The sequence below is a fragment of the Miscanthus floridulus genome, chromosome 5 (assembly GCF_019320115.1).
Source record: "Miscanthus floridulus cultivar M001 chromosome 5, ASM1932011v1, whole genome shotgun sequence".
Lineage (NCBI taxonomy): Eukaryota > Viridiplantae > Streptophyta > Magnoliopsida > Poales > Poaceae > Miscanthus > Miscanthus floridulus.
The window spans coordinates 117,972,090-117,989,604 of NC_089584.1; the positions used below are offsets into that span (position 1 = coordinate 117,972,090).

The following is a 17,515-nucleotide window of genomic DNA, read 5'->3' on the forward strand; positions in this document are numbered from 1 at the left end:
CATCGTCTCTATGGAGAGAGCGATCTGGATGTACTTCACCGGCACGGAGTGGATGTACTTGAAAACCGCCTCTTCTTCGTCGATGGTGACGCCGTGGCTCCTCAGCTCGCTGATGAGCGACTGCAGGCGGAGGGAGAAGTCCTCCACCGACCCACCATCCTTAAACTTGAGGGTGGCATACTCCTGCTTCAGCAGCTGGGCCGTCGCCTTCTTTGCGCGGTCGGAGACGACGCGCATCACTGCAATGGCCTCCCACGCCTCATTAGCAGAATTCTTCGCCCCCAACGGCTCCTTGTACTCCGCTGGCACAGCAACGAGGATAGCCTCCAACGCTGACATGTGGTCTTCTTCGTTGTCGGTGCCCTTGTCAATGGCATTCTAGAGCAGTCGGGCTCTGAGCTTGACCTTCATGGTCACCGCCCACTCGCCATAGTCGGTGCGAGTCAGCGTCGACCAACTGGTGCCGCCGACCTCCCATACCGTGGGCACGACGACCTCCTGTCGTGGCTGGGCAGCCACAACAGCGCCGCTGCTGTCGCCCATCGCCAAACAGTTCGTCATCGCCAGCGGTTAGTCCGACGACGGCGCTTGTACGGCTCTGATACCACTTGTTGGCCCCGAGATCTTTGACACGGGTGAGCCGACCGTTCACCGTCGTTGCCGACCACACACTATGGCTAGATGTAGAAGAAGGGAGGGAGAACAGAAGACGCACACACACAGCACAAGCACCAGCGTTGGCCGGAGCTCTGCAGAGGAGATGGCAAAACTGAACTCGCTCACTTTATTGAGTTGCAGTGGGAAGCTATAAATACAACTTCTACCCATCTAATCCTAGTACACAGACATGTCAGGCTGTCATGCTGCTACAGTGACTAGATGTGACAGCAGGGCTGACTTTGGCGCCTGCCCCTGCTGTGGCTACAGTGCAGGCAAGAGAGCCTTTCGGCGTCTGCCCCTGCCACGGCTACAGTGCAGTAGCAGGGAGCCCTTTCAGCGCCTGCCCCTGCCGCGCGTTCAGAGATGGGAGAGCAGCAGATTACTTTACAGCATTTGCAGTATCCTCAATTTTCCTACACAGAATTAAAGTGAGTACAATTAATGTCAAGTGCATCATATGAACAGAAAGCAAAGAAGCACACACACATGTAGTACCTTGATAATATATATGTGCGGCAGCAGCTCCCACATGCCCATAATGGCAATTTCTTCCATGGGAAAAAGTGATTGCAAACCTTCCTTGTACATTAATTCACTACAACATTGACAAAAGAGTATGTATAATGGGGAAAGAAATGAAAGACCATATTTGAACAAGAACAAATGATAGGATCCACGTTCCAACTTGAAACTGGGATTGGATCAAATTGCAGATGGAGAAGCTAAACAATGCAATTATGCTGAAGAGATCATTTCGTGGGTACAGGGAGCACATGATAATTTCACACTTCGCCTTCAAATATAAGAATACAGAAGATACCTGATTACAAAAATGACCCTATGAAATTTGATCAGGAAGTATGTGCCTATATAAATGAGATCAGAAAATTGAAGAATGGTGGAAACTCAACAATAAATCTTTCTTATGATGGAGAAAAGGAAAAGAAACGCAAGTTCAAATGTATGATGTTGCCTTTGATCTATTTGTGTCTTGTAATCTTCTTCACTCTCCCTCTTCTAGAGAGAAGAAAATGAACAAATGTTCGCTTTTCTCAAGCAAGGAGTCACACAAGTAAAGAAACCAAATCATTTGGGACAATAGAATCAGGAAGAATGGTGACCTCATCCTAGTATCTTTAGTGTGCTGAGCCTCAAAGAAATATTGTCTCAACCAGTACCACATGTCAGTACAACGTTTAACAAGAATAAATGAGAATTCAACATATCTATCCCTGCCTGAAAATTAATTAAAATGTTGCACGCCTCTTATCCTGAGGTTTTTCATTCACCTCTGCAAGTTTCTACGTTTCAAGTGGGAATGGATGCAATCAAACTCTATAGACTATCCAAAAACTAGTAGTGTTTGGTTTGAGGAATGGGCTAGTCCATCATCTTCTCCTTACCTTTTTTTTGTTTGGTTTGTGGAATGGAACTGGTTGATGCATCATCACCTCATTCCTCATGAGCTAATAATTAGTATTAGTGTGAAGAATGGAGTTATTCCACCAAATTTGAGGAATGGACTCACAATGCACCACCTCATCTAGAATGGTTTGATTCCTCAAACCAAACACCCTGTAAATGTCGCTTCTACCTTTGTTCTACTACATTTATTTGACCGCAACCACAACAGCTACAATTGTTAGATGATCCCAACGGTGCATAGGTGTGCATTGCACCATGTGCATTGACATGAGAAATCAAATGTGTTATGTGAACCTCCGTAAAACTTCGGGAGTATCTAGTAAACTCGAGTTTGACGTCCTAACCAAAAGACGGACGAGGGAGAACACATACCCGCCAACGCCAGCGAAGCGGACGGGCACAGGGGACAGCGCCCTGACAGACGCCATGAGTCGCGAAGCGAGCGAGTCGCTGGATACCTCGCCAGCGACCACGAACACCCGGAGCTCCCCATCGCGAGCGGCAGCGTCCACAACACTACCGTGGGAGAGCGCGCGCGTGAGGGGCCTAGGCGGCCGCGCTCGGCGACGCCCCTCGGCTGCGACCCATCGCAGTAGCATCGGCCGCGTCAGAAGAAAGAGGCGCCGGACGGAGTGGAGAATGGAGAGTCGAAGCCTGGGTGTGGGCGACTGGTCGAAGAGCCAAGCCCAACACAAGTCTCGGCCTACCTGGCCGGGTTTCTGGCGTGGGCCTTGCGCGCACGTCAACTGAAACCCCAAAACCCTCGAGCTGCTGCGGCGCGTGGGCTTTCGGCTCCCGACAGCGCAAAAATATCACGATCCACCCTTCCCAGCTGCCGTCGCCGCCACCGCCGCGAACGAGATGGCTGCAACCCTTTTGCTCCGCGGTCTCCGCTCATCGGCGAGCCGGGCACATATCCAATCTCTTTCCCATGCCTCCTCCCCGTCGGCGCTGGGGTCTTCCCTTCTACGCCGCCTCTACTCCTCTGCGGCGGCGTCAACCGCCGTCTCGCCTGCTTTCACGCCCGGCGGCGTCATGGACCCGTCCCGCATCCGCAACGTGGCGGTGATAGCCCACGTCGACCATGGGAAGACGACGCTCATGGACCGGCTCCTGCGACAGTGCGGGGCCGATATCCCCCACGAGCGCGCCATGGATTCCATCAGCCTTGAGCGCGAGCGCGGCATCACCATTGCCTCCAAGGTAGGTAACACATCTCGCAGGGCCCGTGCTTGCATGCGTGGTTAGTGAGGCTGGAGCCGGGATTCTTATCCTACTACCATTTCGTTGGGCAAGTTGCGTGCATCACAGCAATGATCTTAACATAATCCGCCTCAGAGGCCATTCTCAATTTTTGGTTTCTGTGTCCCATAATTTTGACATGCACTCCTGAGTCCTGAGTAACACTTCGTCCTTTAATTGACTTCGTTGTGTTTGAATTCGAATTGGTCAGAAGATGGATGTTAGCATGTCACGATTGGTTCAACTACTGTTCTGAAGTGTATACTGTGCTTGATGACTCATGTGGTTCATTTGTATGATTGTATCAATTTACAAATACGTTATGCCCATTTCCATTCCGTGAGAAACGAAAGTAGCATTTGGCCCTAAACTCTTTATTCAACATTACCCGCACTCTCATGCATCATTGCAGTGATCACTTAATCCTCGCTTTTTTTTCGTCGATAGCGTGAGTGGACTGTATTAGAAGTTTAGAACTTTCCTATGATCTGTAGTAAGTATATCATTTATTATATGTTAGGCTACTTTTCTGGTGCAAGCGGGCCTGGTGCAAGCGGTAGAGTCTTACCGCCTGTGACCGGAAGATCCCGGGTTCGAATCGCGGTCTCCTCGCATTGCATAGGTGAGGGTAAAGCTTGCCACTGACACCCTTCCCCAGACCCCGCACAGAGCGGGAGCTCTCTGCACTGGGTACGCCCCTTTAGGCTACTTGTCTTCATGCAGCAAATATAAAATCTGATATGACATCAATCCACATTCTAGAATCAAGAGTGACAAATCGGTGTGTCGGTGCTGCATAAAGAATTGTTAAGTTGCGATTGGAAACCACTACACTGTGTATAGAAGATTTTTGTGTAGATCATTTCTGATTCATTATTCCTGCAATGATTAACTTGCCATCTGATTTCTCTTGTTAATGTACACACAACATATCATGTTAAATTTTTATACCTAAATTTAGTCTTAATTACCCTGCTTGTTAGAGGCTTAGAGCTGAAATGACACAAAAACTGTGATGTTATCAGCACTTCAATTACAAGGGTCTCATAATTAGATTAGTAATCAGGTATTTATCTGATATTAGGCTGTATACAGAATAGGATCTACTAACTGCTACTTTGCATGTGGATGATACTTAACTTGCTACTGACTGTAGGCTCAGAACATTCTTACATGATCTTGAAGAGCTTGATTTACAACCATTATGCGGCACTTCCATTATGTGTCTAGTAAATCAGAAATGAAGAATCTAGTCAAGAACTTAGGAAAAAAGGATTAATTGTGTTCCAGTAGTTCTCACTAAATTGAAGTTAATAAAATAATTTCAGACTACAAATCATTGTATTCCCTTTGTATGTTTAGTAAGATATAGCATTAATCTGACCTGTTGATATGATATGACCTTTTATCCCGTTTAAATGGCCGTTTTGCCCGACTAAGTGGCTGTTTAGCCCGAATAATGGCTAAACAGCAAGTGACCGACTGTTTACCGTTTAGGATAACACTAATGATACAAGTTTGGCATGCCAGCTAACTTATGTAATATCTCGTGTGCCAAGTTAGTTTTGATGTTTACACCACATGTGCACTCTTTCACCATATGCAAGATTGATTTGAACTAACATCTGCATAGTCTGGTTGATAAACATGCTGGACAAATCACATGGAAATCAGGTGCTCATAATCCACTCTGATTAGCATACCCTTATTTCCTATTCCTAAGTTCCTGCACTATAGTGAAGTATTGCTGTATTCAATATAGAGCATGCCATATGAAACCTTTAGCAACACTGCTTGCTGATGTTGGCTACTTTTAGGTCACTTCTGTCCCTTGGAGGGAAAATGAACTCAACATGGTCGATACACCTGGCCACGCTGATTTTGGTGGTGAGGTATGTGGTCCTCATATAATTTTCTATGATTTGTACTGAAATGTAGATTTTGATGTGATGTACAATATGATCATTGCCAAATTTGTTGCAGGTTGAACGAGTTGTTGGGATGGTGGAAGGAGCTGTCTTGGTTGTTGATGCTGGAGAGGGACCTTTAGCACAAACTAAATTTGTGCTTTCAAAGGCTTTGAAGTATGGCTTGCGCCCAATTCTTCTCCTCAACAAGGTTGATAGGCCTTCAGGTCTGCATCATTATCAGATGTTAACGTTATTTCAGTAGTATTTTCTGATTGCAATGGATCAGGTTAAAGACACAACGAAACGATTTTTCTTTACAGGGAAACCATTTCTAGTGTTCATCATTTTAACTGAAATGCCATTGCACCATTGTTTGTACTAGTTTGTTCGAGTAAACTAACTGATAAAGAGTCTTATGGTGAGCATGTACATCTAATTTGTTACACTAATATGACTAAATGCAGACTACATGACATCTGAAGTTAAATGGGTTGAATGATAGGTTGATTTAAATAAGGCAAGGGAAAAACAAGTAGAATGTAGATGCTTTAAGATTTCCCCCCATCAGGAACCACTAGAAATAAGTAAATTAAGATGAAATGGTTTTGACCAAAACTTCTAAATGTTTGTTTGTTTGCCAAATTTAATTTGGAAGCTGAACTTTATGCAATGTAGACTTCTTTTAATTAGATGAAATGATGCTATCCACAATTGTTTAACTCTCTTATGTTGCATCAACAGTTTCTGAAGAAACCTGCAATGAAGTAGAGAGCTTGGTTTTTGATCTTTTTGCAAACCTTGGTGCTACAGGTCCAGTCCTGCTCTTCAATTTGGTTTCTTTAAAGTTCTTTCTTTTCTTTTTGTGAACTTGTTTTGTTTGGATTTTGCAGAAGAACAGTTAGATTTCCCAGTTCTTTATGCATCCGCTAAAGAAGGGTGGGCTTCCTTAACTTTCACTAAGAGCCCCCCTGATAATGCAAAGAATATGTCTTCATTGCTCGATTCCATTGTACAGCATGTTCCTTCACCAAAAGCTGATCTTGAGGCTCCATTCCAAATGTTGGTTAGTATGTACTTGAAGAACACCAAAACTTGATTTTGTTTGAGATGAGGGTTGTGTCTGCAATTTCTTTCTTTAATTCCATCCTTAGTTATGCATATGGTGATATAGTAGAATCACTGGCCATAGGAAATGTCTTTATTTGTATGAGTTCCGCTTGATTTGCAACTAGAAGAATAAACAGGCCTTTCATTCTTACAATATTCGCTTCGATGCCACAGTCCATGGTACCGATTTGCCATCCCATTTACTGTTCACCAGTGATCTCTATTACTGCTTGGGTTGGTACCTGGTGAGAGGACATCATAAACAAAAGGAGGTTGGCCGGATTTAGTGTAGGTGGAAGGGATGAGGGAAGTACTGTCAAGAGGCACGTAGGATGGCTCATGGCCCACGTTCCAAGCTAGCATCCTACACCTACCCTCATCACCCCTTGACCTTCATTTATGGCTACCATGTCCCAGTACTGATCCTGAACCCAGTCGCAATATGTTTAAGGAATTGCTCTCTGTTTAAATGAATGAGATTATCAGTAAAGAATAACAGAAGGATAAGTCCTTGCTACACCAAGAGCCTGGTCCCAGGCAGGAATGCTCCCAGTCAAACACATAAAATCTCACTTTGAAGGTAGTAATTCACTTTTCTTTCACAGGTTTCCATGATGGAACGTGATTTTTATCTAGGACGAATACTCACTGGGAGAGTAAGATCTGGTGTTGTCCGTGTTGGTGACAAAGTCCATGGTCTTCGCAGTACAGATGATGGAGTTCAGAAGATTGAAGATGGAAAGGTCTATCAGAACATTGTGCCCCTTTTCCTTTCAAATTCTGATAATATTCTTTTTTTTCCCCTTCATTATGTGTTAATATTGTCTTACTGAAAAGCCTCAATGACTTATACAAATTATACTAAATAATCTAGGTTGTCAAACTCATGAAAAAGAAAGGCACAAGTATGGTAACAGTAGAGGCTGCAGGGGCTGGTGATATAATTTCAATGGCAGGATTGGCTGCTCCAGCAATTGGACATACTGTGGCAAATTCAGAGGTAGCACTATATGCTTTGATTGGCTACTTAACCTTGTCAGTTGCCTCAAATTTACTTCTACCTCTGGTCATAAAAACATGTCCTTTAGGACAAGGTTTGATCAAATCATAAAAAATACAAGCATCAATAACACTTAATTATTTAGTTTGCAAACATGTAAAGTGGTTGCTATTTTTAGGTATTGACTGCTCTGCCTACAATTGAGTTGGATCCTCCCACAATATCCATGACATTTGGCGTGAATGATTCACCGTTGGCTGGCCGGGATGGCACTCATGTAAGTACCAAATAACTTCCCTCTACATCGTACTTAATGGTGTTCTTATTATTTTTATTTTCTTCCAATCAAACCTTAGTCTTTCCATTGGATTTTGTGAACAGAAGATTAAAGAGCTTGCACACTTGTAAAAACAAGAGTATGATATATGAGATAAAATAAGATTTCAGCTTATGTTTATCACAAAACAAAATTACAAAAATCAACTAGACCTAGATGAGTCGTGATTTAATATTTGATTTATGATTACCTTGAGCCCCCTGAAAGTTGTTACAGAACAATCAGTGTACCTTATTTATTTTGATTGACAAATCAAGTGCATGATGTGGATAGCTTGCATGGAGAGAGAAACATGCTAGTGGGGTTTGCAAATATAAGATATATAGATATAGATATAGATTTGCTCCACCCCTTTACTTAAACTACTAATCAGAATGTAGTTTCTGTCATTGTTATGGACATGGGCCTTGGCCTTGAGCAGCAGCAGGATGCACAGTAGAAGCAGTGCACCGGCCAGCCAACAGAAGCTTGCATCCAGGAACTATGTTACTCGCATTAGTTAGTGGTTAACTAGTTAGTTTGTTAGATGTGCATATCCATCTGTTAGCCTTATCAATCTGTTAGCAGGTGTGCTAGTCTCTACATAAAGAGCACACCATCTCCTTTGTAAACCAAGCAAGAACCCAAAAGAAGCAGTCAGAGCCTCCTGAGGGAGGGAAACTAGCCAGTTCTTTGTGCTATCCCGTCTACCCCAACCAAATTCATATGATTCATTAATTTGATAACTAAGTCAAGACTTAATGATACTTCTTGTTGTCATTTTCCTAAACGGAACACCACCGATCAGCCTCATTTGGTTAAAGGCATACATCCAATAAGAGCTATTATCGACCAGCTTCACTTGTTGCTCAGTACTGACTAAACATGGACAGTTGGACTGGACTGAACTTGATTAAATATATAGGATGACATTCTAGTATGTCATTTTAAAGCTAGGAATATAAAATTTGTATTTGCTAACAGCGTGTTTGGTTCATGGATTGAGTTTTATCTGACATGAGTTAGTCCAGCATGCAACTAGAACGGGTCCATCTGTCATTTTCTCGGAATGGATCCATTCTGCAGAATCACCTAGCTGTTGGCTTGCGGGAGCACTGTGCAGAGTGTCTTTGTGACCGCTGAGTTCAGCTCGCGCTGCAAACCAAACAGCTCAGGGAGGTTCAGTTTCTGGTTCCAATGATTCCATAGAGTCATCACGCAAACCAAACATGCTATACAACAACAACAGCAACAAAGCCTTTAAGTCCCAAACAAGTTGGGGTAGGCTAGAGTTGAAACCCAGCAGAAGCAATCAAGGTTCAGACATGTGAATAGTTGTTTTCCAAGCACTCCTATCTAAGGCTAAGTCTTTGGGTATATTCCATCCTTTCAAGTCTCATTTTATTGCCTCTACCCAAGTCAACTTCGGTCTTACTCTGCCTCTCTTCACGTTACTATCCTGACTTAGGATTTCACTACGCAGCGGTGCCTCTGGAGGTCTCCGTTGGATATGTCCAAACCATTTCAACCGGTGTTGAAAAAACTTTTCTTCAATTGGTGCTACCCTTAATCTATCGCGTATATCATCGTTCTGAACTCGATCCCTTCTTGTATGACCGCAAATCCAACACAACATACGCATTTCCGCGACACTTATCTGTTGAACATGTCGTCTTTTCGTAGGCCAACATTCTGCACCATACAACATAGCAGGTCTAATCGCCGTCCTATAAAACTTGCCTTTTAGCTTCTGTGGTATCCTTTTGTCACATAGGACACCAGATGCTTGGCGCCACTTCATCCACCCTGCTTTGATTTTATGGCTAACATCTTCATCAATATCCCCGTCTCTCTGTAGCATTGATTCTAAATATCGAAAGGTATCCTTCCTAGGCACTACTTGACCTTCCAAACTAATATCTTCCTCCTCCCGAGTAGTAGTGCCAAAGTCACATCTCATATACTCAGTTTTAGTTCTACTGAGTCTAAAGCCTTTGGACTCCAAAGTCTCCTGCCATAACTCCAGTTTTTTATTCACTCATGTCCGGCTTTCATCAACTAGCACTACATCGTCCGCGAAAAGCATACACCAAGGGATGTCCCCTTGTATGTCTCTTGTGACTTCATCCATCACTAAGGCAAACAGATAAGGGCTCAAAGCTGACCTTTGATGTAGTCCTATCCTAATCGGGAAGTCATCCGTGTCTCCATCACTTGTTCGAACACTAGTCACAACATTGTTGTACATGTCCTTAATGAGCCCGACGTACTTCGTTGGGACTTTATGTTTGTTCAAAGCCCACCACATAACATTCCTTGGTATTTTATCATAAGCCTTCTCCAAGTCAATAAAAACCATATGTAGGTCCTTCTTACCCCTATACCGCTCCATAACCTGTCTTATTAAGAAAATGGCTTCCATGGTTGATCTTCCGGGCATAAAACCAAATTGGTTCATAGAGACCCGCGTTATTTCTCTCAAGCGATGCTCGATAACTCTCTCCCATAGTTTCATAGTATGGCTCATCAACTTAATTCTCTGGTAATTAGTACAACTTTGAATATCTCTTTTATTCTTGTAGATTGGTACCAATATACTTCTCCACTTGTCAGGCATCTTGTTCGATCGAAAAATATGGTTGAACAGCTTGGTTAGCCATACTATAACTATGTCCCTGAGGCATCTCCACATCTCGATTGGGATACCATCCGGTTCCATCGCCTTACCGCCTTTAATCCTTTTCAACGCTTCTCTGACATCAGATTCTTGGATTCTCCGCACAAAGCGCCTATTGGTGTCATCAAAAGAGTCATTCAACTGAAAGGTTGTGTCCGTATTTTCACCATTGAACAATTTGTCAAAATACTCTTGCCATTGATGTCGGATCTCATCCTCTTTCATCAAGAGATGCTCCCTTTCATCCTTAATGCAATTAATTTGGTTGAAGTCCCTTGTTTTTCTCTCACGAACCCTAGCCATCCTATAAATGTCCTTCTCTCCTTCCTTTGTACTCAAATGTTAGTAAAGATCCTCGTACGTTCTACCATTTGCCACACTTACAGCTCGCTTTGCAGTCTTGCCACCTTGTACTTCTCTATGTTGTCCACACTCCTGTCATGGTACAAGCGTCTATAGCATTCTTTCTTCTCCTTAATAGCCCTTTGGACTTCCTCGTTCCACCACCAAGTATCTTTAGCCTCGCCTCCACTTCCTTTGGTTACTCCACACACCTCTGAGGCCACCTTCCGAATGTTGGTTGCCATCTTCTCCCACATGTTTATGTCCTCTTCTTCCTTCCAAGAGCCCTCTTTGATAACCCTTTCCCTGAATACCTCTGGCGTCTCCCCTTTCAGTTTTCACCACTTTGTTCTTTCAATCTTAGCTTGTTTATCCCTACGGGCACGCACCTGAAAACGAAAGTCTGCCACCAAAAGCTTATGTTGAGAAACAACACACTCCCCTGGTATCACATTGCAACCCAAGCATGCTCGTTTGTCCTTTCTTCTTGCGAGGACAAAGTTAATCTGGCTAGAGTGTTGTCCGCTACTGAAGGTCACTAGATGAGATTCTCTCTTTCTAAAGAAAGTGTTGGCTATCATCAGGTCAAAAGCTACCGCGAAGTCCAGAACTTCCTCCCCCTCCTGATTCCTACTACCATACCCAAAACCTCCATGAACTGCCTCGAAACCTGCGTTTGTAGTACCTACATGCCCATTAAGATCTCCTCCTATAAAAAGCTTCTCACTACTAGGTACAGCTCTATTCGGTCTATCTAAGTCTTTCCAGAACTGTCTCTTAGCACTCTCGTCGAGGCCTACTTGGGGGGCATACGCACTAATTACGTTCAAGACCATATCACCGACAAGCTTGACTAAGATAATCCTATCTCCTTGCCTTCTCACTCCCACCACACCATTCTTGAGGCTCTTATCAATCAAAACTCCTACTCCATTTCTATTCCCGATTGTCCCTGTGTACCCAAGCTTGAAACATGTATTGTTCACCTCCTTCGCCTTCTGACCCTTCCATTTAGTCTCTTGAACACATAATATATTTACACGCCTCCTAGTCGCGGTATCAACTAATTCTCTTAACTTACCTGTAAGCGACCCTACATTCCAATTACCTAAACGGATCCTAGTTGGTTCGACTAACTTCCTTACCCTTCGCACCCGTCAACTCAGATGTGAAGACCCTTGCTCATTTTTCACTACACCCGGGCGCCGATGTAGCGCGCCACTAAGGAAGCGACGACCCGATCCTTGCTCACTTGACACCATGCCCAGATCGCGACACGGCGCGTCACCAAGGGGGTGCCGACCCGGCCCTTGCCCATTTAACACCATAGCCGGGTTCCGATATGGCGCTGGCGCGTCGCTAAGAAGGTTACGCTCCAACGGTTTTCTTTCGGGTTTCATCTCCATTAGAATGGCTAGATTTAACGTTGGCTCGCCATGCCTATCACAACCCTCCTCCTTTACCAGGGCTTGGGACCTGTTATGTTGAGACAACATAGGCGGAGTTGCGAACCAAACATGCTATAAAGGAATACAAAAACAACTGCTCATATGGCTTTACTTTCTATAATTTTGCAGCTAACTGGAGCAAAAATTGGTAACCGCCTGATGGCAGAGGCAGAAACGAATTTGGCTATTATTGTTCTCCCTGGACCATTATCAGAATCTTATGAAGTTCAAGGAAGAGGAGAGCTTCAGTTAGGTCTGGATTGTTGATGAAACCACACCTATTCTACTGTATAACTGAACTTAAGTTAACTCGTTTGGAAGTTCCTCATACTTTGTTTAATGTGTAATCAAGAATACAAAATGATGATCTGTGTATGTTCCAGGAATATTAATCGAAAACATGCGGCGTGAGGGATTTGAGCTTTCGGTTTCACCTCCAAAAGTGATGTGAGTTGCAATTTTTCACGTAATAGCAAACTATATTCTCTCTGATTGCAAATATAGATCATTTAGGACATTGGCATGGTCTATAATATGACACTTCAACTTACAATTATTTTCAAGTTATACTATTTAATTTAAAATAGAGTTATGTATTGTGAAAGTATTTTCCATGATGAATCTAGTGACATCCATGTGTTATCAATTTATTTAACTTTTCATGCATTGATGGATCAGATCAAAGAAGTTTGACTTGATTAGAATCCTAAAATAACCTACATTTCGAATTGGAGTAGCTCGATATCTATTTCTATGTTAGGTTTCTATATTAGATTCTGTGGTTCAAAAGGACCAGCTTTCCTTTCCTTGCTGAGCCTCTTTGGCTAAGTTCGAGTTCCCCTTCTCGCCCTTCTCAGGCTCTGTACAGTTTTTCTGTTTTCTGTTTTGTTTTCCTCTATTAGTTTGTACAGTTGTTCAGTTGTTTCGTTGTTTCTTATTTTTAATAAAATTCTTACAGTGGGGGCCTCCCCTGCTGTATTTACGGTCAAAAAAAGTAATTCCTTTTTATGGCATGGAACTTCATGTGTGAACAATTTGCAGCTAGCGTATTCATTTTTTTCCTTGAAATAGGTATAAAACAGAGCGTGGTGAAAGGTTGGAGCCTATTGAAGAAGTGACTGTTGAGGTATAAGAAACTATGGTTGAATCGCCTAATTTATCTTTGTTTTCTTCTAATATTAATTCTGAATACCAATGAGATATTGTAGGTGGATGAAGAGCATGTGGGATTCGTCTTGGAAACCATTACACACAGGAAGGGTGAAGTAGTTGACATGGGCCCGGTTCCTGGGACAACTGGAAGAACTCGAATCTTCATGACGTGTCCATCTAGGTCAGTAGTTGGTATTTTGTGCTAATGATTGGTTACACCATAGAACCTAGAAAAGCATGTCTGGTATCTGCTGAATAACTGTCTTTAGGCTGTAGCCTAAGTTGTTCATGCTTATGGAATACCTATCCGCCTGTTCCCAGCAGGGTTTACTGCATAACCAATCAGTGTGGGATTCCAGAGTTTCTTTTTCCTTCTGTGGAGTATTAAACCAGTTCTGTTATTGTAGTATCAAATGATCTATTGTGGAATGCAGGGGTTTGGTGGGTGTCAAAGGAATTTTCAGCAGCTTTACACGTGGAACTGGATTTATGCACCGTGCTTTCCAGGGTATGATGCTATATTTTTATTGATAATTCAATTCAGTGCTAGCTCACATTCAAGTCTGTAACTGATCTATGCTATTGCTAGAACTTGAAATTACTTTCATCCGAACATGGAGGCAAATAATGAACTGGCTTGCCAGTTTACTCATCTATAGGTTTTAATGATATGTGAGCGCTTAGCAGAGATGTTATTTTTGTGTAGTTAATGTTCTAATGCTCATTGAAAGACGTAAGTCAGAGATTAAACATAAGCTCTGAAATGATGAATGAAGATAAGTGATCTTATAAGTTGAACATAACTATTAAATGGGGAGCACCCAAATTTACCCTATTTGGAACTTTGCCCGGTGAAGTGGTAGAGTCTCTCCACAAGATTAAACAAAAGTAGGGCTGTTTAGAAATTCCCTTCCCGACACCCACCATGTGTGGGAGCTTTCAACACTGGATACAAACTTTTATGTAACTATAGCTTGCTAGATTTAAGCATTTGTGAATCATGTCACTCTGTTTATCATGGTTAGATGGTAATTGCCCTTATGTTTACACGAGCAGTGTGTACAACACATATGCGCAGGTTGTAAATCAGTAACATGATGTTAGTTGTGACATAAGATGAGCAACATTGACTGCTTTGTTTGGCCATTAGTCGAACAAGTTCAATTTCATTTGTACCTTCTGCAATGTGTACCTGAGTCATATCGCATTAATTTGTTTGCATGAGCAAATCAGGTCATTATCATATGAAAATCTGGATGGTGTGGGTGTGTGGGTTTGTAAGGGCTTTTACCCCTTCTTCTTTTTTAATATAATGGCCCAGCTCTCCTGCGTGTTCAAAACAATTGAATCTTACTAATTGCCGAGGACTAACTAGACTTGATGGTTATTTGACGTGTGGTTTCCTGTGATTGCAGCATATGCTAAATACAGAGGTCCACTTGGCAGTGTCAGAAAGGGAGTTCTGGTAGAGCCATTTTCTTCAACTTGATAATTCTCTATTCTATCATGTCCTCTTTGTTTGCCAAACATGTGTTCATAGAATTAGAAAGCTAATGAGATACTCCTTTAGCAAATAATTTTGCACAACTGAACAAAAAGGGGTCTTGTTGAATGTTGAATAAAAACAAGACTAAATGTCACTGTGCTGTTCAACTCTGACTCAAATTTCTCTATGTTCATATATATATAGATATCTGTTGGTAAGGGACTTATCACTTCACATGCCCTTATGAGTTTAGAAGCTCGCGGGATCCTCTTTGTATCTCCTGGAATGGAGGTAACTATAATACATTTTATTGTCAGCTACTATCTTGGGTAAGAGTTGTACTAACCCCTCTTTCGTCCTCCTGTTTGAAAGGCATATGAAGGCATGATAGTTGGTGAGCACTCACGTGACAGTGATCTTGAGGTAAGATGATTAAATACAAATCACGGCCTATTTCTTTTTCTCTTTCCATACTTGAAATCAATGTACCTTTGGCAGGTGAATCCTGTGAGAACTAAAGAACTTACAAACATCCGAGCCCCTGGAAAGGATGAAAATGTTCGTTTGTCTCCACCTCGATTGGTATGTTCTTTTTTGCTCTTTTCTGAGATATCATGAGAGAGGGTGTTTCTTTTCTGTAAAGGAAACACAATACTGCAACGCCTGATCAATTGGTTAATTGTCCACTGTGACTTAGATCAGCCATGCAAATTCTAGAACCTATTATTGCCATATGATATTATGTTCACACATTGGGGTTCGAGATCTGATGAGAGCAGAGGAAAAATGAGGCTTGGTTTTTTTATTTGTTTGTTTGATGAAAAGTTTAACATTCCTCTAGCTATCAGCAAAATCTTAAAAGAAATTGTTGAACCATGCAGATGAGTTTGGAAGAGGCAATTGGATATGTTGCTGCAGATGAGCTTATTGAGGCAAGTATCATATGTTCTTAATTCTTGAAACAAAGAATCCTATAGAAATTTCAGCTTTTGATTCTATTTTGTAAGGACTGGAACAAATGTACATGGGCATTTCATTCTTCTACAACCACCAAGTCTTGTTCCAATTCTTCTCTCTTGGGTGGTCTCTATAGATCAGAAATCAGATATCCTCCCGGTAACGTTAGTTTCTGGAAGGTTTTGTGGGGTTATTGACATTATTGGACACACTAAATCACTAAACCAAATGGAGATCCTGCAGCCAGGGTAGAATGCAGTATTATTTCTGTGCGGCTATGCAAAATGATCTCTTGCAGCCAGATAGGGTGTGATGTCACCAATATCATATAGTGGAAATGAGTATCCCTGGGCACATCAATCGGTGTTATAATTACATACTTGTATACAAAAGTCAGTGCTAAAACGAAGAAAATATTTAATAAGCTCTTTCATGCATTTTGGAATTAATAGAAGGTAGGTTTGTTTCTTTAACAAAAGTATCATCTGCAGTATTTTGCTAGTTTAGTTTTGGTGATTCCTTGAAAGTGCAGGTGAGTCCAAAGAGGAAATCTAATTTGCTGGAGTAACACACCTAGTCTTTATTAAAGAAAGGAGTTCTCTTATTACTCGATTTACAATTTTGTTCCTGAAGCAACTGGCATCTAGTACCAATCTTCTTTATATTGACATTTGAGCCTCATCAGGTTACTCCCAAGGTTGTACGTCTTCGGAAGAAGTACTTGGATTCCACTAAACGTAAGATGATGAAAAACAAGCCCATGGATTAAAATTCCAGAGACACCAACTTACATCAAGCACTGCTAGTACTACTGTATAAGTTATCATCCAAAAGACACAACATTTATGTATAGGTTGGTGTTCAATGTTGAAGAGCAACCAGAGTTCTTCACCAGATAACACATTTTGCCAGCAGTTTCACCCAGGTTTTACGTTCACACAGGATTGGAATGATGTTTCATGTGGTTGGGTACTAACAGAATAAGCCTATCATAGGAGCTACTGGAGGTAGGATCCACGCTGTAAGGTGGTTATATCTATTTATAGCCTCATTAACGGTGAATTTTTAAACACCCATAGATATACCTTTGAAGGGTGTATTTCTTTGGAAGATCAAGAAATGAAAGTGAAAGAAAGGCAGGCCTAGGTATTTTGTTTGAACCGTCTTCTTTGTTGACAATTTTATGAGCATGTGTTATTAGTGAGAAATGCAAGGAAACAAATAAATTTGTAACCTGTAGCGTTGTTACACCAGCATTGATCAATACAGGATGAATTTGCGATTGTCCATCCTTTTTTCCTTCTTTCATTTTTTATTTTTTGGTTAGTGATGGTGTGTTCAAACCGTTTGTTTTTATCCTGTAACTAAGCATAATCAACAAACTCATGGGGTCACTTTGGTTGTCATTTAAAAAGCGTCTGATGTGTCTTGATTGGTAGAAACTCATCACATGTTTAATTGGGTTTATGGATATGGATTCGCAAGCGACATCTGCTCTGTGCTGAGTGTTAGTTTTGCTCCGAGCGATGTGTAGCGGGTCGGATGCCAACAAATTGGCTTTGATTTCTAGCTCTGGGCCTTGTAATTCCTTGCTCCAAGCGGTGTGTTGCAGACAGAGGAGCCCTAGCTAAGGGTTTAGAAGGAGCCATTTGGAGGGTTTAGGAGCCATTTGTAGTCTTTACAGTGAAAAAAACAAAGCCGGAACAAGGTTTAGGAGCCATTTGTAGTCTTTACAGTGAAAAAAAAAAGCCGGAACAATGTTAGAAGAGACAAACCAGCTCCGGCTCTCTAGA

General features: G+C 42.1%; 1 protein-coding gene and 1 long non-coding RNA gene across 3 annotated transcripts; one reads left to right on the forward strand and one right to left on the reverse strand.

Annotated features, from left to right (window-relative positions):
• Positions 1-942: 942 nt before the first annotated feature.
• LOC136453244 (uncharacterized) lies at positions 943-2,732 on the reverse strand. The gene is made up of 3 exons (XR_010758975.1): positions 2,458-2,732; positions 1,156-1,255; positions 943-1,073 (listed from the first exon to the last, which is right to left on the reverse strand). It is a non-coding gene; the product is annotated as an uncharacterized lncRNA (long non-coding RNA).
• A 125-nt stretch (positions 2,733-2,857) lies between these two features.
• Positions 2,858-17,090, forward strand: LOC136450578 (uncharacterized). Of its 2 annotated transcripts, XM_066451079.1 has the most exons (19): positions 2,860-3,288; positions 5,145-5,219; positions 5,311-5,461; positions 5,979-6,047; positions 6,128-6,300; positions 6,950-7,087; positions 7,219-7,344; positions 7,523-7,621; positions 12,257-12,380; positions 12,511-12,574; positions 13,199-13,253; positions 13,336-13,460; positions 13,714-13,787; positions 14,695-14,744; positions 14,970-15,056; positions 15,138-15,188; positions 15,264-15,347; positions 15,647-15,697; positions 16,408-17,090. In XM_066451079.1, the coding sequence occupies exons 1-19, from the start codon at positions 2,947-2,949 to the stop codon at positions 16,489-16,491; spliced, it is 2,022 nt and encodes a 673-aa protein (XP_066307176.1). In that variant the 5' UTR covers positions 2,860-2,946; the 3' UTR covers positions 16,492-17,090. The 2 variants fall into 2 exon arrangements, 1 of the variants encoding a protein (XP_066307176.1); XR_010758383.1 differs by lacking the exons at positions 14,695-14,744; positions 15,647-15,697; positions 16,408-17,090 and having other exon boundaries at positions 2,858-3,288.
• Positions 17,091-17,515: the final 425 nt, after the last annotated feature.